We start from the raw sequence: 24,006 nt of genomic DNA, 5'->3' as shown, positions 1-24,006 counted from the left end.
GGCAGGAGCAGGGACCGAGCAACGGGAGCTCACCCTGTCGCGGGGATTCGAACCGCCAACCTTCTGATCGGCATGCCCTAGGCTCTGTGGTTTAACCCACAGCGCCACCTGCGTCACCTTACCTACTCAGAAGTAAATCCTAGTCAAGTCAGGCAGGTAGAGTTAGGATTACAGCCTAAGTTCTGAGAGCTGTATGTTAGACTGGGAGTTGCAGATCAGATCAGTTTGCGTCAGAATTTGCAAATACTGCTTTTCTCAAGCATCCCTAGGCTATGGATATAGGATTGTCATATCCCTTAAATTAGATCACATGCAGTCCTTTTCAGTGGAGTCAGTTGACACATTTAGCTCTGCCGGTCAATAAAAAGATACTCATCAACTGCAGAAAAATCAAACGATGTGGCACGTTATGTGTGAACTAGTCCACACATTGCGAGAAATTTGGTCACACTTTTGAAAGTTTACAATCTTGTTCCCTTCACACATGTTCCACAGCAAACCCGGACTAGAAACAGAATGCTCTGTCTAGGGCTTTCAGTATATTGATTGGGACCCCAGGACCTTGTGTGTATATGTAAAATACTTCCACATGTGCATTTTGGATCATGGGGCCTCACTCTGGAGAGTCTCCAGAAGGGGAGGACTACCTGTGGAATGCTGAGCATCCCATCACACTTGGGCTTTTACTGTGTGGACAGAGCACAAATATTTTTCTGCATTGCCCGCAAGTCCCACTATTTGGTCCTGCTGCCCTTGTCTTTAGTTTGAAGAAGCTGTCACTATGGATATTGTCCAGAGTTGTAGAAAGAGTTGGCGGGAATGTCTTTGGTTTCAGTTTCAGACATCATGAGCGCCTAAGGTACATGGAAATTTAGATGTGCTATGTAAACCATCTCAGAAACCACCACATATTAGGAGGGGGAAACCAAAAAAATGTGGAACAGACTGAAGAAAATGAAGGAGGGAATTGAGATAAAAGAGGATAATGAGAAAAATTGAGAGGTGCAATTGCAAGTGAAGGATATCCTGAAGGATTGATATTGGTGAGCGAAGGCTGATCAGGTGTTGTTTCCTTGCAGAGTGCTCTAAGAAGACACTGTTGGGTTAAATACAAAATGTAAAACATAAGTCACTATAAAAAAGCAGACTGCTTTGGAGAATGGATTCAGGGTTTGAGGCTAAGGTGAGCTATGCCACAACTGTATTTAAATAGCTACTAAGAGTAGCTTTGAACATGGTCCAAGTATGACTTGAAAAACTTACTGAATGCACTGCTAGGTTCATTTATTCAGTATCCCTTTATGGTAATGATTAGAGAGACTGGTGAGAAAATCTGCAGGCTTCCCCACACAAAACTGGACAAAAAGGAAAATGTTACACAGAAAGCAAATTACTTAGACCAGTCCTATGACTCAGAAGTCCCTTTGAGTTCAATCAAACTTACCCTGAAGTAAATGGGTATAGGACTACAACTTAAATTGTGTTTTTTTAATATATATATTTATAAAATTGATGAATACCTAATTATGTAAATAGATTATGGACCCCTTTTATATTAAACAATATTCAGAAGTAAAAACTAGTCTGCAGAACTAGTTCAACAACAATCAAGCCCTCAAATATATCAAAACTTAAGCAGAGGAGAACAGTAAAATGGCAGTTAAAATCAAATACTGTGGTCCCTGGAAGGGTATACCAGGGGCCATAGGATAGAATGGATATGGCCCGAGGGAAGAGAAGGAGGTCCACCCTCACAAAGCCCCACAAGTTGCAGGCCTAGAAACTTCTGCCTACCTTGTTCCTCCTCCATCAGCATTCAGTGGTGGCAATGGCAAAAAATGCTTTGTGTATTTTGCTTAGTCACATTACAACTTGAGCTCTGACCAGGGCTCACAGCAGCATTCAGCAGAATAAACTCAGAAAACCTTCCAACTTATTTATAAAATGGAATTAAAGCTATGACAGAACTGTTGTGAATGTGAGGTTGACTGAGATTTAGACTAGAAAGCTCTTGACACAATAAATGTTACTTGAAGTGTAGGATTAAAAACAGCCCTTTGGGGCTGTATATCTTAGTGTTCTGTGTGTATTGAAACCTGATTTGGACTAGGTCTCACTGAGCTATAAACAAGGTTTGTTTGGGGCTTACTGCTCAGTGGTTTGTATGGGGGAAACAAACCACCCCCCTGGGTTTGGATGTAACACTAAGCCAAATAAGGTCATCTGTGCTTAAGTTCCACTCAGCTAGACTAGACAGTGGTGCAGCAGATATTCCTTCCTGATATCCTATGGTTGGTTAAGAGGCCAGTGCTCACGAAAGACAAGGGTGTCTCCTTTTCCTGAATAGGCTACGGTTGCAGTTTGGTCCACATTTAGATTTGCAAGGATCCAAATTAAAGGCTTGATGTATTGGAGCCACATCTATCTCAGCAGCAGTGCACATGATTTGCACATACAAAATCCTAAATTCAGTCCCTTGCAATCTCAAGTTAATGGAGCTTGGAAAGCAGAGCTGGGAGAGAGCCTTCTGCCTGCAATCTTGGAGAGCAGTGGCCAGTCAGAACAGACCAAAACTGGGCTAGATGGCCTAGTCCTGTGACTCAACAGAAGGCATCTCTTTTTCTGCAAGAAAGAACAAAGCTATTTTTGGAGTGCACATTAAGGCGGCATCTGTTTTGTTTCTTTAGATTTCATTTTGTTTAGTGCATGACGTTAAAGTCCATTAGCGTCCCTGAGCCTTTCGTCTGGCTTTGCTTTCTAGGATGGCTGTTAAAAGTGGGCCTTTTTGAAAAGTGATGTTTTGACCTGGATTACCGCGATGATGAATTACACTTGACAGTCCTATCTTGTTAAGACTTGATGAATACTATGTGGGAAATCCTGGGAGTGGGTGTAGAATGGGGTTAATCCTTTTTATTAGAATGTTCCAGCACAGCATTGAGAATACATCAAAAAGCAGGAAAATGGGTTAGTGGCTTTAAGAATAGCCTTGTCGTCTGCCACGTTACTTTAAAAAAGAAAAAGAAATGGGCTGCTCTGTGCTACATGCTCTCGCCTTGAGACTTCCCCGCTCCCTAAAATATTTCTCTGATGGCAGTAAACGAATTGCATTGCCCTGCTGGTTGTAAACCTGCGGGTGCTCTGCTGCGGAGCCATATGGCTCACATTTATTTTAATGTGCCTTTGACAGGAGGAGAATAGCTGAGACTGCTGAGGAAAGTGCTTACACTTTGGATCTCAGCCAGCGAAAGCTCAATTTATTTATGTTTAGTAACTGAGTAACTTCTTTTTACAGTAGAAATGGTGCTTGAAAAAGATTAAAAGACTTGACACGTCATTTATGCTACTTTCTCTCCCTCCCCCCCCCCAATTTTCTTTTTTGCAAACAAGGCAAACATGCTTTCCATTCACAGCATCAGTTTATTTTTAACTGAGCCGAGACCCCCCTCCACCCGCCGGTGGAATTCCGTGATCTATTTTTGGAAAGCTTGTTAGAATTTGCTTAAGCAAGATTATGTGTAAGGAGTTTCCTCATATGAAGACCAACTAAAGGTCACATTGGATCTCTAAGTCTCAGAGAGGCATCTCACTCATATTTGCCACAGAACAGAGCCTAGTTGATGGGCTGGAAACAACAGATGCTGTCGCCTTACTGGAGCTAATCGTGTGTGAAACCACTCAGCAGTCTGGACAGGAGACCACGGAGAACCTTGTGCAAGAGCAGGATATAAAATCAGGGGATGATCAAGGAGATGCATGATTTGGAGATAAAGCCTGGAGCTTCATACTTAACAAGGAACACATTCTGTGCCAATTTCAGCTCTTATCCAAACAAATTGCCAGATTCTCGTAAGACAGTTTTGTCCCCGGTCACTCGCCTGTGGCAAATGGGCTTTCCATGCAACCAGGCAGGAAACTTTTGTGACTTGGAAGAGGTTGAGTCCTGCTTTTCTTCTAGGTTGTTGATTTGCCACATGTAGCAATAAGGATGCACTTTCAGATGCCTGCTTCCTCACACGGCTGTCCCTTGCTGAATGGGAGCAAATGTGTATTAATAATGTTCCAGGTTGCAATTAAAAAATAAAAGCAATGAAATAATGGCTGTAAAGTAATATAGGCCCTCTGTGATATTGTACTCAGTTATTTATGAAGCTAATAAAACAGGCCACCTGGAGGTATAAATGAAACAGATATATAATTGCTTCCTATAGGAAAAAGATGGGGGGTTTTTTTTGGTAGAAAGGTATTCTGTTTCCGTTTCCAGAAGTCCTGGGCTTTAGTGGTGCTAGAGGTCTAAAAGGTAGTACAGTAGGCAGCCAGTGTTTTTCCACACTAATCGTACCTAGAGATAATATTCCATCTCGTGTTGTCATTGCGTTGGGCAGTTTCACGTGCACAAGAGAAAGTGACATTGATTATTTCACACCTGGCTCACTTTTGTTACCAGGTTTTGGCTAGGTTGTGTGATGGCGTTGGTGTGGATGGGGGTCACTGAAGAGCCACAAATGAAGGGACTCTCGGTGTGGAACAGGAAGCACCAAAGATGAATGGAAGCATCTGCTGAGAGCATGATGGAAGGGAACCTCTTCCATGCTGACTTGTCTCTCATGGAACCTTTAAGCCGGTAGCAAGGAACCTGTGGCTATTTATCTTGCTGCTGTTGAACTCCAACTCCCATCAGCCCCAGCCACCATGGCCAGTGGTATCATGGGAACTGTAGTCCAGCCAACTACAGGCACCAGGCCCATTGGCAGACCAACAAAGATGTCTGCAAACAAGTCTCGAAGGCTGGCAACATTAACCTTGCCATGTGGGAATCCCTTGCAGATGACCGCAGCGCCTGGAGACTATCAGTCAGGTTTTGTATCCACAGCAGTGACCAGAGGAGGAATGACCACCGGGAGGAGCTCAGAGAGAAGAAACGCCAGGGGAACATCTGCATCAGCACAACCTGATGCCTTCTTTTGCCCCAGCTGCAGCAAAACATGTCTCTCCCCTGTCGGTCTTTACAGCCACAGCAGGCGCTGTAACTCTCCAATGGTTTGAAATCACCCCCAAGGGTGCACTCTTCCATTGTCTCCCAAGGCAGGTGGGTGGCGACAAATATCAGCAACATCACAATCCCCAACCCCTACTTAAAGCCTTTGCAGAGAATTCTGCAGCATGTTCAGAGGTACACACGCTAACTGCACTAGAAACTGGCTAAGCCCTTTGGGCCTCACAATTTCAGGGACACATATCCATCATTATTGACCTTTTCACTCAGGTGTCCCTGATGCTATTTTAAAGAACCACAGAGTTCCTTCCCTGAGCACTGTTTGAAAAAAAATATTGTGATTTTCTTTATTCTTTTACTTGCTGACTGGTCACAGGCCCCACCTCACCCCTGCCCCAATAACATGATAGGTTGAAACCCATCTGTCGCCTAAGATTAAAAAACCTGGTATTGCTCCCTGTGGATGTGTGGCAGGAAGGAGGGCCTGAAGGCCAAATGGCTCTAATTGCCTGAGACGGAAGAGTTTTTAACCAGCTCACACGTCCTGTTGTGCCTTATTGCTGTTAAATATATGGCTTCATGTTACAAAGGCTGTCAGCATCTTTTATGACCATCTCTGTTCCTCCCTTCTGACCATTACCGTTCTCCCATCATACCTGTGCAACTGTCGCACCTAAATTGCACAGCCATAACTCATCATCTAGTTTCCCCCCCAGCCTCCTACTGCCGTCTCCCAGTAAATCAGGCAGGCTCCTGTCATATCTTCAGGAGTCAAGCAGCTAATGTGTGTGCGCGGCTAATATTCTGCACTGCGGGCTAACAACGGCCTGCTTCTTTGTGGCAAAACAAAAGCATTCAGAGTTACAGCATGAGGTATCTCTGTCTGGACCAGCTGCACAGCAGGGATAACACATTTAAGGAGCTGTTTCGTTTTATTTAAGGCGCTCTTTTCAAAATCAGTATGCATTGCCTAGAAACTATGTTCAAATGCATGAGAAAGGGATAAACACCAAACCTTTAAAACACATTAAAAGCACACATCCAAGAATCTTGAGAACTGTGATTTGTCCTCCACAAACCTGCAACTCCTCGCACCCTTAACAAACTGCAGTTACCAGAATTCTTGGGGTGTGGGTGTGCCTGCGTGCTTTGAATGCCCTTTAACAGGTCTGGTGTTTACACAGCCTATGTGATGAGCGTAGGAAAACTATGCTCCTGACTGGTTTGATGTATTTCTGATGTAACAACTGCATGACCACAAGTCTACCTTTTTGTGCAGCACATGGGAGAGATGAAGGAATGAATGAAACAAGACAAACAGACATCGTGCATTCGTGCTACATAAATAGCATCACTGTGTGGCAGGCCTCTGGGATTAATTTCTCATGCACTGGCCCCTTCCTGTTTCCCTAACCCCGCTACCTAAGGATGTGCCACAAGAGAGATATCAGTTTTGTGAAAACATAGGGCAAGATACTCACTACGCAGGTAGCAATGTTTCCTTTGCTTAAACCTTAAGTAACCAATCCAAGTTACTTGAGGTTTAAGCAAGCCCTGTGTTTGATTTATGTTACCGGAGGCCTTGTCTGGGAAATAGATGGGGTGGCACTCTCTTGGAAGGAGCAGGTGTTCATTCTTGGGGTATTCCTTGCTCCATCTTTCTCACTAGAGTCCCAGTTGACCTCTGTGGTCTGGAGTGACTTTTAGCTTCGGGTGGTTTGCCAGCTGCAACCTTTCCTGAATGGTGACAGCCTGACCACAGTGGCCCATGCATTGGCACTGCCTGAAGGCTTGATAGCTGCAATGTGCTTTATGTGGGATTGCCCTTTTATCTGGTCCACAGTTGTGCAGAATGCAGCAGCCAGACTGCTCACAGGACCAGATTACTGGCAATATGTTACCCCACCACTAAGAGAGCTGCCATGTTCAAGGGACTTCTGTTAATTCATAATGTCTTAAACAATTTGGGGCCAAAGTACCTTAAGGGCTGTCTAACTTCTTATGTTTTATGGATATCTTTGTTGATTTTGCTTTTATCTGTTGTATTCTGTCTTGTTATATTTTTTAATGGAAATGCAACTTACAGATGTGTAAAAATAAGTTAGTCCATTTGCCCTAATGGTTGGTGATGCCTCCTTTCACTGGGACCTGACGGGAACCAGGACTGATGGGGTTTTCACTTCCGGTGGGCAAGCTTTGGCTCCCTTCGCCAGCTTGGGAATCTGGCTCCTGCTAAATTGGCCAATGGCAGGCAGGCTTGGAGAGCAGGTGCCCCCAGGAGGAAGTAGGCTTCTCTAAGGTCCACTCCCAGGGTATTTAAGTCTGCCTGTCCTAACTCCTGGCACCTGGTTCCTAGAGACCAGGAACCTCTGTTGTTACCTCTGAGATGGCTGGCTATATAGTTAGAGGTTCTAGGCCTCTATTCTGCTTTATATAAAAAATAAGCAGTTAGGTTTGCCTCGTAAGAGAAGCAATGCCTGTTTTTTTACTGGAACACCTTTGAATTTCTTTTGCAACACCTTTGTTGTCTTCGCATTGTTACACAGTTAAGATCGGAAATTGAGATTGGAAACAAATTAAAGTTGCTCTGGAAACTGCAATGAACATTGATGGAACTGCACACGGCAGCAAAACTTTAAAAAACAACATTGACCACCACCTGATTAAATGAGCAAGGAGTCCTAAGAGTTTTAGCTGAGTAATCCATTAACCCTGCCTAAATATGCACATGAGAAAGCAGTTCAAAAACAAACAACCCCCCCCCCAATATTCTTTTGTTGTGATATGTGAATTCAACATGTCACATCAGGTATTGTCTTTGAACAGGCAAGTTCCTGTTTTCACATGGAATGAAAGCCTTTTTAAAAAAAATGTCAGTTTTATATTAAGGTTTGCTAAAAATAACTTAAGGTGGCTATAAATCTACTTCCCCGTTGATTGGGGGGAAGGGGTAGTTTGTTAGCCTTTCAGAATGTTTTTGATCCGTTAACAAAACTAATGAATTGACTAAATGTGGCAGTAGCACTATATGCTAATAATAATGAAAATGAATGAAAATCAGTTGAATGCCGAATTAAGCATGTATGCTGATATGGGAGGAAGAGAGAAGGGAACTGGCAACAGGCCAGCTTCTCCACCCAATTAACTGCACAGAGCGAGGAAGGCCTTTCCTCCCCCTTCCCACATGGGAAATCGGTTGTGTGTGTGGAGGTACACACAATTTGCACTCATGCCTGCTCCTACCACCAGCACTCCTTCCTCACCCCCAATTCCCCCAGACAGAGGTGCTCAGCACCAGCTGGCCTGGGGAACCCCACTGCTGAGAATTTGTGAAATGGTGAGAACAGTTTTTATTCCAAGCTGGTCGCCTTATTTCTTTGCAGCATCATCGATTCTGAAAAGAGAGAAGCGGAAGAGGACGAAGAATGTTCATTTTAACTGCGTTACCGTGTACTACTTCACAAGGAGGCAAGGGTTCACGAGCGTCCCCAGCCAAGGAGGAAGCACCCTGGGCATGTCCACACGTCACAACAGTGTGCGCCAGTACACACTGGGGGAATTTGCGATGGAGCAGGAGAGGCTTCACCAAGAGATGTTGAGAGTGCATCTCAGGGAGGAGAAACTGAATTCTTTAAAGCTCAAGGTAAGGACAAGGCTAGCGAACTGCTTTGCCTTTCTACCATGTGGACAAGAAGCAGGAAATTGCCGCACTTACATCCTTGGCAAGATTGTGTCTCCGCTTCGAACATGGCTGCACGTCAATTGCCCCAAGGAAGCTGGCATCTTCTCTGTTTCCCACATTAACTCATCAGATTTGTAATAGGCTTCCACCTGAGCTCTTTAAGGGGACAGCTTCCTTCCTGCTATACAGAAACGATGACAATTCATCCCCCCCCCCATCAAAGTCCTTGCTTTGATCAAAATTTAAATATGGTTAGCCAAGTTGCTTAGTGTGGATTGTTCTGCACAATAGATTTTGGCTGGTTATTTTAAGGAAGCGCTGCTTTGTGTTAGGAATCTGGGTAATGTGGGATGAGGCTGCCAGATAAAATATTGGAACCCATTTTATATGTGTTCTGTATGGTATATACTTTCAGGAGACTTGGACTGAAGCATGTCCAATCTGTTTGTGTTCCTTCTCATGCCCAGTCAGAGCTTACAGGTACTGGACACACGTGGTCTTCAGAGAGATGGTGCTATTGACTGTCTGCAAAATTTTGTGTCTCATATTGTTTGTCTGGGACTTGATCAATCTCTTATTTTTTTTATTGTCCCAGGCAAATAAGTACACATGAAGACAAGTCACCATACATGGCCGGTGGGCCATATTGGACTCGCGTCATCTGCTTAAGCGCCACAGAGGCACTCCAGATTGAGCAGGTGGTTGCAGCAGTATTTAAAGCACTCAGTTCGGCTGATTTGAAAGCAGATAACATCCAGATCAGAGTCGAAACTGACTGCAAATTTGCCCCCTCAACTCTGTCCGTGTGAAGGGGAGTGGGCAAAGCAGACCACATCCCACATGTCTTGGGATCGCGCTGGCAGTGTTAGGAGCAAAGCAGACAAGAAATGGGCTGTTACAAGATGATGGTGGCAGTGGTGATATGTACATGGCTTCCCATCAATGCTCTAGAGCCAGTGTGGTGTAGTGGTTAAGAGCGGTAGACTTGTAATCTGGGGAACTGGGTTCGCGTCTCCGCTCCTCCACATGCAGCTGCTGGGTGACCTTGGGCTAGTCACACTTCTCTGAAGTCTCTCAGCCCCACCCACCTCACAGGGTGTCTGTTGTGGGGGAGGAGGGGAAAGGAGATTGTTAGCCGCTTTGAGACTCCTTCGGGTAGTGATAAAGCGGGATATCAAATCCAAACTTTCTTTCTTTCTTTCTTTCTTTCTTTCTTTCTTTCTTTCTTTCTTTCTTTCTTTCTTTCTTTCTTTCCTGGCAGCTTAAAAAGCAAAACAAAAACAAAAACTGGCACACTACAAAATTTAAAAATACAAAAGGAAATAATCAGCATAGATGAAAATAACAACTCAAAAACCTTCTTTCTAGTGAAGACAGGTTTTATGAAGCTCTGCTTAAAACAAATGAATAAGAGTACAAAATGTATTTTGGTGGAGAACCTGGAGCTCTCCAGATGTCATTGGGGCTCTAAGCTGCATCAGTCCCAGTCAGAATGGTGAACTGCTAAGGATGATGGAAGTTGGGCGTCCAGGAACATTTGCCCACCCCACTCATTATTTAAAACCACATTTGAAACAGGAAAGGCCTGTTGTTGATTTTTAAAGCACACAGTGTACTCTCTCTCTCTTTGGTGATCACTCGTAGCCGAGTAAGATTGTCTTCCATAAACACAGTTTTAACAATGGGTCCGTAAGTGACTATGGAGGCCAATTCTGGATCCACACGTCCTTCCATAGTGGGGACATTGGTTTCCAGGCGGGAGTTGTTTCTCCCTTGTGTCCTGAGATCCATAGTGTACAGTCCCTAGTCAGCTGCAAGTTGTTTGAGAGCTCCTCCTGCTGGCCTCTTTGTTGGAAGGAGAGCAACGCATTGGTTCATCTTTGTGTCAAAAACATTTTTACATGTTTCAAAGAAGAACATGGTCCCGTTTGTGAGACAAGGGTCTCAGAGCAAGCTGTACAGTAGAAGCAGATGCTGTTTACAGCTTAGTCATTCCGTTTAGTCTGTGGCTCTGCAGAATCAAAGAAGCTATGGCAGAGCTATGGCAGTTACATGTGGGGCCTCCAATAAATGTTGCAATATGAAGTGCTCCTGTTCTGGACATTCCATCTCCACCTCCCATCAACAGCCAGTCAGTCCATTCCATGCCCACTGAGCATGCTCTGTCTTCATTGGGCTCTTTTTCGGGGTTCCCTTCCTACTCAGTGGTTTTCTTTTTCTAAAGATTAGTAGAATTTCTGCAAACCTTGGGGTTCTCAAGAGTACTCCTGTGTGCAGATGGTGTTGTTTTGCCTACTATCTCTGAGGTCTCAGGCTATGTAAGCCTGAATACAAATATGTAGCAGAAGGTGTATTAATATGCAGTCTTAATTTTTTTTGGGGGGGGGGTCCTATGCAGATTAGTTTAAATTTGCATAGAAAAATTTTCTGTTGCTGTAGAGCAGCTGTAGGGAGCCTCCAGTCACAGGCGAAATTATGCCTGTCAATTTGGCCTTCAAGGCTGTTGCCCACAAAGCATGGCCACCTGTCCCACATCCGATGTCGCATACAATGCCAGGTGTGGGGCAGGTGCGAACATGGCCTCAAAGAGACAATCAGCAGCCTAAAGTTTATTTGCAAGTGGGGGTCCCTATCACACTGACAGGAGGCCACACTGGGCTTGTCTGCACTAGACAGTTCCTGATGGGAGCTTGGGGGGCTTGTTTGTTCAGTTCCAAAGCAGTTTGCATTAAAGCCGCTTTCTCAAACGAAGGGCGAAAGCTCGGTTCCCAGAGTGCAAAACTGAGCAGGCTCCATTGCAGGCACACTCCCAGCGCCAATCAGTTGTACCTGCCGACCAGCTATCAGTGGTTACATCGATGCTCTTGGGTTGAAAGGCGATTGTCAAAATTGGCCTGTGAAGGGTTGGGGAATTAAGGATCTTTGCCACCAGACATATCCAATTTAGCATGCTTATTTTGCTTGTACTCCGTCAACAAAGCTTTGAACCTGCTAAGCTTGCCTAACGTCATATTTGCAATTGGCATCCATTCCTCGTTACAAATGAACTCATGAAACAGGAACTTTTTCTGCCCCACACCACTGATTTCTTCATTCATGGCACAATTCAGGTCTCGGAGGACCTTTGCAGTATGTCATAGATAAGGCAAAACAAGAAGGCTGGAGATTAACATTAGGTTGAGAATCAATTCCACTAGAATGGAAGGTTTCTGAAAGTAAAGTGCCCTGCTACTTAGGTTGTTGCCAATACTCCCATGTGCCTTTCTTTTCCCTCTTTTGTGTGACAAATTCGATGCTTTCCATCATGGATTGTCCACCTAGGAAAAGTGGCTGGTACTAGGAGTTAGGGATGCTAAAACCTGCTGCCAGTTTGGATAGATAATACTGGGATAGAAGGATGAATGGTCTCACATTATATAGGGCATTGTCATAAGTCGGTAAGTTCAAAAACAGTAAGAAGCACTGGAACAAGCCAGCCCACTTCCATGCCAGGAGCTCCTTAGTTGAAAGCAGTGTCTGTCCCCCCCCCCTAAAAAAATATGTTTAGGGGTACTCTCATTTTTCTCCTCATATTGAAATACTGCCCCTCAATGAGGCCAAACTTAGATTCACAAAATGTTTAGGGGTATGCGTACCACTGTGTCCCCACCCCCTCCAGAAAAAAAAGCACTGGTTGAAAGCTATGTTCATATAGGCTTTCATGATAAAAACAGGGAACTGTTTTTGGGCTGAGAATGGCTCTTCTTCTCAATGAATCCCCGACACGCTCTTTCATGGCTCTGTGTTGCAGATGACCAAGAACGGGACCGTGGAGTCCGAGGAAGCAAACACTTTGACACTGGACGACATTTCCGACGACGATATAGATCTAGATAACACAGAAGTAGACGAGTACTTCTTTCTACAGCCTCTGCCAACAAAAAAGCGAAGGGCACTCCTGAGAGCCTCTGGGGTCAAGAAGATTGACGTAGAAGAAAAACACGAGCTGCGAGCCATTCGCCTGTCAAGGGAGGACTGCGGCTGCGACTGCCGAGTCTTTTGTGACCCAGAAACATGTACCTGCAGCCTTGCAGGCATAAAATGCCAGGTGAGAACTTAACTAAGGTACAGTCTTAAAGGGGTCGGGGGGAACGAGGGGAAGCCAAGGGAAAACCTGTTTCTCCAAAAATAAGACACCGTCATATATTTATTTTTCCTAAAAACACACACCGTCATATATTTATTTTTCCTAAAAACACACACACTGTGGCTTATTTTCAGGGTATGTCTTATTCCCCCGCCCTCCTCCTGCATTGCTGCTGCACCTATCACTATGTCTTATTTTCAGGGTATGGCTTATGTTCCTCGAATGCTTAAAAATCCTGCTATGGCTTATTTTATGACTACGTCTTAAAATAGGGGAAACAGGGTAATTACAGGTATTTGGTTTTTTTTTAAAAAAAAACAACAACCTGTGGCATCCTCCCCCTGCCATTCAAATATTCCTAATGTATTTTTCATACTTCCCGCAGTGGTAGAAAAGTCTCTTTATAATGCCTATCTCAGTATGCAACAGCAACTACACTGTTAGGAGGCCAGGTGAGTGGCAGCACCCACCCACCTGTTTGCTACAGGGGAGCAGCGTAAATAGGATTCTCATAAATCATGGCTTCTGAGATAATGAGTCCTAAGCCTGGTTAAGCGTAACCATGGTTGACAGCTATGGTAACATAACAGTTGAGATCATTTGGGTCCAGGGGAGTGGGGATGGGGGACTCATGCTCTAGAAAAGAATATGAAACCCCCAAGGGCAAATCTTGATTGCTTTCCTATTAGCAAGCAATCGGCAGTTTTACAGTTATGCTGCCCTTGGTGTCCTTTATGGAGCAACCGGTTTTGAGATTCTTCCTTTCCAATGTCCCCCTGCTCTGGATTTAATTTTGCAAGATGCAATATTCTGTACTGGGCATTTTAAAATTAATGCAAATCATTTATTTTTCGTATCACCCCTTCGACCATATATCTGAGGCAGCTTTCCTGAATATAGCTCCTGGCTTTTACTGTCAATTTCTAGTTTGCCAAGGTTCTGCAGCTATAGAGTTCCTCTTTCCCGGACACCTAGTTAATCCATGGTCTCTTTCCTATAGGTGGATCGTATGTCTTTCCCATGTGGTTGCACTAAAGAAGGATGTAGCAATACGGCAGGTAGAATTGAATTTAACCCCATCCGCGTTCGGACTCACTTTTTGCACACTATAATGAAACTTGAATTGGAGAAGAGCAGAGAGCAGCAAGTCTCTGCGCTGAACGGTTGCCACGGCGAGATAAGTGCTCACAGTAGCTCTATGGGCCCCACAGCCCACCCGTTAGAGTATTCCGTTCCGGGTAACTTTGAGATCGAAGCAGAATCTCGGGCCGGCGTGATGCACTTGCAGTCGGCCGATGACTTGGACTGCCCAGGGGAGGAGGAGGAAGAGGAGGAGGAGGAGGAAGACGCTAGCAGCTTCTGTAGCGGGGTTACAGATTCCAGCACCCAGAGTTTAGCACCCAGTGAAACAGATGAAGATGAGGAAGAGGACGACGACGAGGATGACGAGGAGGAAAAGGTGGGTGACTTTGTGGAAGGCTTGGGTGCGCATGGAGACATGGTGCAAGCTCTTCCTTCGGTCCTCTGCTACTCTGACAGCACTGCCATGCACGAGAGGCACGCCAAGGCTTCCTCCTACTACGACAACTCCTCAGCGCTTTATTACCAAATAGAGAACCACAGCCCTGGCGCTCCTGGCCAGATGCGTGAGGCGTACCCTGAAAGGGATACAGTCAAGAATGGTAATCTTTCTCTGGTGCCTTATAATCCAGCTTCAGAACAGTTTGTGGACTACACACGGCAATCGGAGGAAAGTTATAGCGGCTCGCTTTATCCTCCTTCAAACCCGTCGGTCATAGTTTGCTGCTCGTCTTCAGAGAGCGACGGCGCTGTTCCGTGTAGTAGCCTATACGCTGAGCATAGGCCAAGACACTCCCAAGTGGACTTTCCCTCATACTTGAAAACTCCTTCTCAAGATGGATTTGTTTCTGCTTTGAATGGTGGCACTCACCTCCCAGAGCATCCCGCTGAGAATTCGCTCAGCCTCTCGGAAAAGAGCAGACTGCATGAAGAGTGTATCAAATCGCCTGTCATGGAAACGGTACCTGTTTAAATTATTTTAGGACGGAATCCCTATATTTAACTGCACTCTGTTTTAATTCCCTGGAACCAATCTCTCCCCCCCCCCTCTCTTGGCAATAGAGGTAAGGGGACAAGACTGTGGTTAGTGTTTTGAATATTTCTTCTGGTTTAGGCCATTGCACAAAAGCAGTTCATGTAAAAAGTTAAAATTTAAAAGCGGGGGGTGGGGGTTCAAATGGTCTTTTGATAGAAAATACCTAGATTAAATAATAATAATAATGATGATGATGATGAATAGTCGCCTACCTGTTAAACGACATGAAGCTGGCCTATCGAGACTCAAAGCTTCCCTTTGTATTATCAGACCGGTACAAGATAATGGAAATTTTACTTTGGAAACTTCATGTTTAGAGTACAAAATTGTCACACATATTTGAAGAGATGGTGACTTTTTAAATGTAGATGTGATTACTGTACAAAAAACGCGCCCCTGAATTGTTTGGTAATGTATATTTTATTTATTGTAGCTTAGTACTCATGTCTTGATAAAAAAATGAAGAGCATGTTCTTTGGAGCTGAACATCTGAGCAGCTCACAGCACAGCCACTTCAAATTTCATAAGGAAAATTATATAAATGTTTAGTGACCACGTCTGAAGCTGACATTGAATTACAGGGTATGTTCTTTGAAGTGCCCCTAGCCTCCAGTCATACTTGTAAGCTAGGGGGCAGTCCAGGAAGTACCACTGCTAGGCATGATTCGTTTGTTTCAGCAACACGGGTGGGGTGTTCCCACTCCATCTCTATAAAATGAATGAAGGGCGTGCACAAGCTCCGCCTTCTGAACTGCACTCACAGGCATCTATAATTGCTAGGAAGGTGAAATATAGGACAATCCTCTGCTTTTTGGTTTTAACTGGCACCAATATCCCTTGAAAATAAAGGAAGCTGGGCACAAGTCATCAAAAGTTAGTGGTGACTGGTTCATGCGTTTATTTTCTTTTGGGCATTTCATTTGTTGCTCAGTTTTCTACCCAAAAGCTATGTAAGGAAATGAACACTATTAAATACGTGCAGAATCTAGTTGTTCTTCACATCTTCCTGCGCTCCACTTCCCAGATGCACAGGTGTGTTTTTTGCCATTGGGTGTACGATGTAACACAGGCACCCCCAAACTTCGGCCCTCCAAATGTTTTGGACTACAATTCCCATCATCCCTGACCACTGGTCCTGTTAGCTAGGGATCATGGGAGTTGTAGGCCAAAACATCTGGAGGGCTGCAGTTTGGGGATGCCTGATGTAACATATATTATCATAGTAGTACTACCACTGCTTCTTTAGTAGTATGTGGGGGACGGGACCTCCAGTAACACCCCCCCCCCCCCAAAAAACTTTAATTTCTTACATTTTTTAGGATTACAGGTTGGAGCACATAGTTCTCCCCTTACCCATTTTATTCTCTCAGCAATCCTGGAAGGTATTTTAACGATAGACACCTAGTCGATTTTGTAGCTGAGTTGGGAGTTGCCCACACTAACCACTACACAACACCACCCTTGCTCTCCATTAGCCCCATGCACACAGAGTCCCCATTACCTACAGCGGCCACATGAACATGTCAGATTGTCACTATTTTGGGGTGGGATTCAATCACACACCAGGAAATGAAGGGTGTACAGTCGTAATTGTTGACAGGTTTCATGTAACAACCCACCCTCCAAACACCAGCCCTTTTTGCAGGGAGGAAAGTGTGGGATAACACTGTTCTCTAACCTCTGCACAAGCATATCAGAATGAATGTTTATTTTAAGAGCCAATGCTTTCTAATCTCCCCGCAAACAAATCAGGATGAATGCTCAAATTAACAGGCCACCTGGATTGCTATGGTTAATAGAAAACTAGCCTGGTGAACCAGCGAAATCAACGGGACCTCATCTAGTCAAAACCTCATTTCAATTCTTTCAGTAGAACTTAGTTGCAACTACCTTTCGGTGCATTGTGTGCCTCATGTTCACTTTCAGGATGTAAACTCTGGCTCTTCGTTGCCCTGCAAATATACAGCTAACTAATGCACTTTAGGGCCTCCCCTTACTTGTGGAGGCTATGAAAAGTCTTCAAGGTGTGCTAGATGGTGGGTTTTTTAATTTTTTATTTTATTTTACTTTTAAATCATATAGGCAAAAATTAGGGGGGGTGATCCATGTTTTCTCTAGCCAATTTCTGAAGATATGAATAAGTCACTGGCAAGAGGAGTCTTTGTGTTGAGAAAGCAACTGCATTGTAAATAGAAGACAGACAGGGTTCTAGGGGCATTGAGCCATTCACTCCAGTGTGACTTAAGATTTCACCTATGGTACTGTAGCAATATTTTAAAGGCCTGTTCCAAAAGGAGGTTGAAATCAACAGGAATGCAGTGGTACCTCGACAACCGAATTTTTCGACTTACGAGTGGGGCAAATGGCCGCACACTTACGAATTTTTCGACATCCGAACGGAAATTGTGGCGGTTTTAGATAGGGTTTTTTTGACTTACGAATTTTCAGATGGGGTTGCTTCGACTTACGAATTTTTCCGTTTCCAATGCATTCCTATGGGAAATCGCGTTTCCAATGGCGCTTTTCGACTTACGGATTTTTCGACCTACGAAGGTGCCTTCGGAACGGACTAAATTCGTAAGTCGAGGCACCACTGTATGTCCACAGTTGCTGGTGTTCAGTTAAAGGACTCAAGCCTTTGCACTCCTCTTTGTTTCCTGCTATTTATGCTCCAGCCAGGGCTACTGTGGACTTTGCCTTCTCCATTTACTTCTGTGGAGGAAGTGGGTGGGTGCATGCAAAGAAATGGGAGTCTGGAGACGTTAACTCCACTCAAGTGAACTGGGGGTCTTTGCAGGCAGCAGAGCACTGTGCGCGCATCACAGAAATCCCTAATCAGGTGGCTGCTAATAGAAAAGATTATTTTTAAAGATTTCTTATTCAATAGTGAGAACAATGCCTGTAACCTGGGGCTACAAAACTCCAACACTTGCATTTCCCACTTAACAGCCAAGTCTAGAGTTTCACCATATCCACAGATAATATAAAACTCTACTTTTTGGAAAGGGGCAAATTAACAAGGCCATCTACACATAATCCTTTCTTTCAAACACCATCTACGGGGGCAATTTTAAATGTAAAGCCTTGAGCACCGCCTATTTAAAAAATACATCACTTCCTGTTCTGTTTGGATAATTATTTTAAAAAGGGTTTTGAGGAAGCACCTTTGTGCACTGGGTGAGCACAAACCCTTACTGGACAAACACTGTGATAAAAAAATAAGCTGGACTTACTACTACAGTATTTTAAGTTTAAGTAACATTTAAAATTGATATCCATATCCAATTTCGATCAAGATTATACCTATCATGTAGAAATACCCTGTCCAACCATGCACACATTTTGCTCCCTGCTTTAGAATTAAGGGTACTGTCTTAAATCAGCCTTTCTTAATTGGCTGTAAATGTTTGCCTTTAAGCACTTGCTCCTGGGGCGGGTGACATGGCCCTACTGTCAATCAGCTCATGCTCCAAGGGGGCAAACGCCATAGTTGTATGAAGCATCAAGCTTCTTTAATATTTTTATTCACTATTTTACCAACCTGCATAATTCCACCAGCCGCATCAATGTCTGCCACACAGCAAGGCCCACATTCTACAGTGCTACAGATTTGTTCGAATCTCCGCCCGCCCCCCCCCCAAATCCAATTTCTTTTTGCCATATGGAGCACAATACATGGGAGATGATGGAATGAACTCCCGTGGGCTCACACAAGTGCTGTACTTCCTGTATTGTTAGCCCTTGGTTTGGTATCTGTGAGCCTTACGTGCCAAATGGCTTGTTGTGACTAAATGACAAATAACAGTGAATGTGTTTTGTACAAGTTTTGCATGTTCTGCTTTAGTTTTTTGTGATGGCTCTCTAGGCCATACAGATAATGAAGATGATCTTGCTGAGTTTACATACATTGATGCCCATTAGTTTTAGGTACCAGTCAGCAAGTTGGAACGCAGCATTCCCATTGGAAACAGACATTGTCATACCTATTTCTGTCTAATAACAAATCACCCCGCACATTAATTTTAGCAGGCCAGAAGGAAAACAACTGGGAGCACTTTCCTGGCCAATTAAGTCTCACTTGCATGTTGTGTTATTGATCTTTAAAGATGGGCAGAGCAGATTGATTTGGCTCTAGGATTTTATTTTACAGCCAGGAGTGTTCTTTTCTGAAGTCTTCCAGTCTGCCTGCCGTTCTGTTACCGTTATCCAGTGCGTCCCAAAGTCACCAAAAGGTGTGTTTGTTTGTTTTTACCCCAGATACCAGATAGAGCACATGGAGAAATAGCCTGTAGTGAAATGATTGCAAGGATATAATCATGTCATAGAATACAAGGCTTTTCTACATCAAGCCCCATGCACAGATGGATGAAACATGAGATGGAACCACCATGCTGGATCCAATTTTTCTTCACATAGCATCCTTCTGGGAATGGGGCCCAGTATGAAAGGGACAGGAGGATCTTACTGGATCAAGATGACTCAGTTTACATTACAGGTGAAACTTGGAAAATTAGAATATCGTTTAAAAGTGCATTTATTTCAGTAATGCAACTTATTATTTTTTATTTTTCTTTTAATTTTTACAAATGCTTTGTTTTGGAAATTCCACAGTAATAAACCATATAGTTACAATAATACAAAAATAAAAAATAAACATCACTATTACATTTCATTACTTACATTCCATTTATAATTGACCCGCCTAACGACAAATAATTACAATTACAACAAATAAAGGCTTGACATACCTTGCTTTGCATGTCATGCATCTATCTCATATATTGATTTCACCTTTTAAGTTGCATTACTGAAATAAATGCACTTTTCAACGATATTCTAATTTTCCGAGTTTCGCCTGTATAAGGGAATGCTCTAAAATTTTCAGAAATTCCCAATCTGCTAGATAAATTTATTTCTGTCCCCAATTAATTATTTCCCTCCCCCCCCCACCACATTAATTTCCACTGGAAAATAGAACCATGTTTAAAACATGACTACAAGGATGTGGGATAATATGGAACATAACACACAACTTTTCAACTAACCTAAACTGAATTAATCTTGTTCAACACAGATACAGTAGTAGATGAATCCTGGTGGGAATGGGAGATGCACAAATCCTATTGCACAGTCAAGTGCTTTCTGTTCATATAGATGCATATCCTTATCAAAATAGATGATGCAACTCCCGAAGATTATGTTTATACATATCCTTATTTGCTAGAGAATGTAATACCAAGGAGGAGGGAGTAAGGTGCCAAATATTACATTAGCAAGCAGGAGGGATTCCCTGCAAGACCAAAAGCTTAGTTTCATTGTAAGGAGTATACGTAGTTCCGAAATGGATGTGCTGCTGCTCTTAGGATCACCTGAGCAACACTGTATCCCCTGCTGCTAGTGTAAAGGACTAGCATGCCTCAACCTGTTAAGTCTTTTAGGAATAAGCATAGCCCTAACTCCAGCCCTTGCTATGGAAGACAATACCATCAGTAAAAACTGAAAAGGGGGGGGGGGGATATGGAAATATGGAAAGGGAAACAGAACCAATATGGTCTGCTTAACCACCTGCAAAGGACCATGCCTCATCTACGGGAGTGCAAGCTATTCCTTGAACTGTCTTAAGAAAACCATAGGGCTGGAGTGGCAGCCCATCAAAATTCCATTTAGGAAATTTTATTTGCAAATGCATGGTGAAAATAGCCTTTCCTCACTGCTCCCCAAAACCTTATGTAGACTTAATGGGGTGTTTTCACTTTTTCCCCTCCAAGGGTAAGTACCTAGGTGACCTGAAACTCTTTTGTTTACAGCCAAAAGAAATATTAATATAGGTGCATGAATTTAAAGCTTTTACTATTTCATACCTATTGATTCAGCTGGCTACCATATTAACCTCATCCATGCAAAGTAATTCATTCATTCAGTAATTCTTCATTTAGTGGTCTAAGTTACAGATGTTTTGTTTGGAAAAAGACTTGGGGTGGAGTTGGTAAAAAATAACACATGTAAAGTATCTTGGGTACTAGAAATTCGATAATGCATAAATAGTAAAGAAAAATCCCTTCCTCTTCCAACAGCCTGGAACTGGAACTCACCATAATGAAACTGACCTGCTCTTGCTTTCTTTCATTTAAAGGAAAGCATTATGTGGACAGGTGTGACCCAGCACTTTCTTAGAGTGATGCAGCTTATACTGATTCACACTGTGTATACATTATGTAAGAAAACTCACCCAATAAGGAATCTCTTTGCTTTTGACAAATATTAGCTCTGTATGAGTTACCCTGTCTACTGTCTCTTCTTTTTTCTTTCTCAATTGCCACTGATACAGTATATGGAAAGCAAAACACAAAGTTCATCTGTAACTCTGATCTGGAATGTTCTCAAGAATTAAAGTAAATAGTGTTATACAGCAGTGGGTCCAGTGGTATTTCCAATTCAGGAAAAATAAAAAAATCAGAATTCGTGCTTTAAGATGTAGAAGTAGATTCTCATAGCTGCTTGAATATTGTAAATAACCGTAATGCTGCTTTAACTTAACACGTTTGAGGGTAGATACACATGATTATCTTTTTATGAGGGTGGTTTTTAATCACCATGGATGGGTCTCTCAACTTAGCCATTGTAGACAGAAGCTACACACCACCACCCAAAGCCTCTCACTGGTGGTTAGTGTTATGCAAGGTAGCTTTGGCTCAGCTACTGTTCTGACCAGGTCACTTGCTCCCAGTTTTCTGTTCCTCAGGCATTATGGCAAGAGAATAGAATGTTAATGTAAAACTCAAAACACAAAACCTATAGTTGGCATTATTCCCTCCATGTGTTGATTTAACTTTGCTTTATAAGTTGCAACTTCACAAATACCAAAAGGGTAATGTAGGCAACAAAAACATTTGACAAAACTTAACCTGGACATTATGCTGTAATCTTTTATTTTAACTGTATCTTGTATTTATATTTTCAGTATTTATGATGAATGACATGTAATTTGATGTATTTATTGTGGCTTATTTCTGCAATGTATATATTACAAAATAAGCATTTATAAGTCTTAAAATTAGGTTATTTTTTTTCTTAGTGGCACTCGTATTATGCTGTATTTTTACTATATATTGTACAATATATATTTATTGTCTATTTGTTTGCAACAAAGTAAATCAGGTTTCTACGTTACATCTATTGCTGCCTCTTTTGTACTGGGGAAGGGGTATCTTAATCGTTTACAGTTTAATACTGTTTGTATTTCTTTTCATGGTACAGAAGATAAAATTTTGAGAAAACAATTATTACAACAGTAAACAACAAGTAACTTGTCCTGATAAAATTACAAACTATTCATGTGTTCATTCTTCTCTGCCTGGGAGTTACTACTTTGGAAATCTGCAAAACTAATGAGAACGTATCCAGATGCACCCATTCAAAAGGCCACATAGTACTTTTATCCTGAGTGGTACAAACCCAGCATTAGGGGTAGGCCAACCTGCCTTGTATAGTTTACCATCTTGGTTTTCCTAAAATCCCTATCGCCTACTGATACATTTTAAAATTTCCAAAGCAAGAGTGTATTATCATAGCTGCCAAGTTATCCCTTTTTTTTAAGGGAAATTCCTTTATGCTGAATAGGCTTCCTCGCGAGAAAAGGGAAAACTTGGCAGCTATGGTATTATTCAAGATCTCTTAACTGTAGAGCTTAACTTATCCATGACAGGGAATTCTGAAAACAAGCAAAGTGTCTTTCCTGGATCAGATCAAGTCCAAAATAGTTCAAATTCTTCTGCAAGCGTCCTAGCAATCAGCAGGCACTGGTGGGCCACAATGAATCGACTAATTTACCGGTAACCTTTGTTGTGTTCCACGTGACATTGGGGAAGGGCTTTGAGGCGCTAAACATCATTCTTCCCAACCCTGCAATTCCTACTTTTTTTTTCCTTTCAGAAATAAACTATTTTTTTATCATGGGACTTTCAATATGACTTCTGTCCCAGTAAAAGTTGCATTCCCACTGGTAACCCAGTCAACTACACTTTGCTGCTCCCCACCTCTTCATTCCACTTTCCTCCACATCACTCTCTTAAGCATCTTCTGCTAGTCTTCCAACAGCAGAATCAGCAACAGGAGAAGCCTGCAGTTTAATCAGTGGTGGTGGAAAAACAGTACCTTCCTGGGAGCAGGCTTGCTCTTAAGGTCACAGAGGTGTTGGCAAGGTCTAAGAGGAGAGCCCTATTTTCAAGGGGTTGAGAGGAGCTGTAATTTAAAAGATACGGAGATGCAAAGGACTAGGATTTGGGAGTGGGGATAGGGCTGAGAGAGAACTGGGGCAGGTTGCTTCTATTTATCACCACCCGCCCTTGGTGGGATAACTTTAGAGTTATCAGCCCAGTCATGTGAAATACCCTGCTAACAAGAGATTCAGCAGGCGCCTTCTGTGCCAACTTTTAAACAGCTGCTAAAAACTTCTCTGTTCTGCCAGCCAATTAAGTGTATATACATCCCCACAATGGCCCAGTGATGTTTGTTTTTAATTTCTTTTTTATTTAACTGGGCTTTTTAACTTTTTATGACTTTCTTGTTTGGTTTTAGGTTTTTATCTTGTTGCAAACCACTGTGATACAGCGATATACGAATATTTAAACAAACACATGTTCAAAGCAGCCAATCACTGCTTTCATGGGTAAAACTCTGTGCCATCAGAAACACCACCACCCTTGTCAGCGGAATTTGGTTAATGTGGGTTTACACGGAGGATTAGGAAGCCATTTTTCTAGATGCTATTGGAAATAGTTTTGCAACAGCATCCTCTGCTGGTTAGTTTATTGAACAAGCATTCAATAAATAAGAATTTCAAAAGCTTTGTTGGTTTGCTTGTTTTAAAAAGGAGCATTTATTTATTTATTTATTTATTAATTATTATTATTATTATTATTATTATTATTATTATTATTATTTATGCATATAGCACCCTATACCTGAAGTTCTCAGGGCAGTTCACAGGGTAAAATCAGAATATAAAACCACAAATACATAATCAGTAATCTAGATAAATCTGATACTTAATATTATCCTCCTTCCAGCAGCACCTTAGAGACCAA

The 24,006-nt window shown here is 42.7% G+C and overlaps 1 protein-coding gene across 3 annotated transcripts in view; it reads left to right on the top strand.

Annotated features, from left to right (window-relative positions):
- Window positions 1-15,076, top strand: part of CSRNP3 (cysteine and serine rich nuclear protein 3) — a 79,206-nt gene extending 64,130 nt beyond the window's left edge. For all 3 annotated transcript variants that reach the window (XM_088660902.1, XM_035132895.3, XM_035132887.3), the window contains 3 exons: window positions 8,380-8,639; window positions 12,469-12,765; window positions 13,805-15,076. In XM_088660902.1, the coding sequence (XP_088517028.1) occupies window positions 8,380-8,639; window positions 12,469-12,765; window positions 13,805-14,857 (1,610 nt within the window). In that variant the 3' untranslated portion in view covers window positions 14,858-15,076. The remainder of the gene's footprint in view (window positions 1-8,379; window positions 8,640-12,468; window positions 12,766-13,804) is intronic.
- Window positions 15,077-24,006: the final 8,930 nt, after the last annotated feature.

Source organism: Zootoca vivipara, chromosome 1 (assembly GCF_965207765.1).
Source record: "Zootoca vivipara chromosome 1, rZooViv2.hap1.1, whole genome shotgun sequence".
NCBI lineage: Eukaryota > Metazoa > Chordata > Lepidosauria > Squamata > Lacertidae > Zootoca > Zootoca vivipara.
This window is presented reverse-complemented; position numbering and strand designations above follow the sequence as displayed.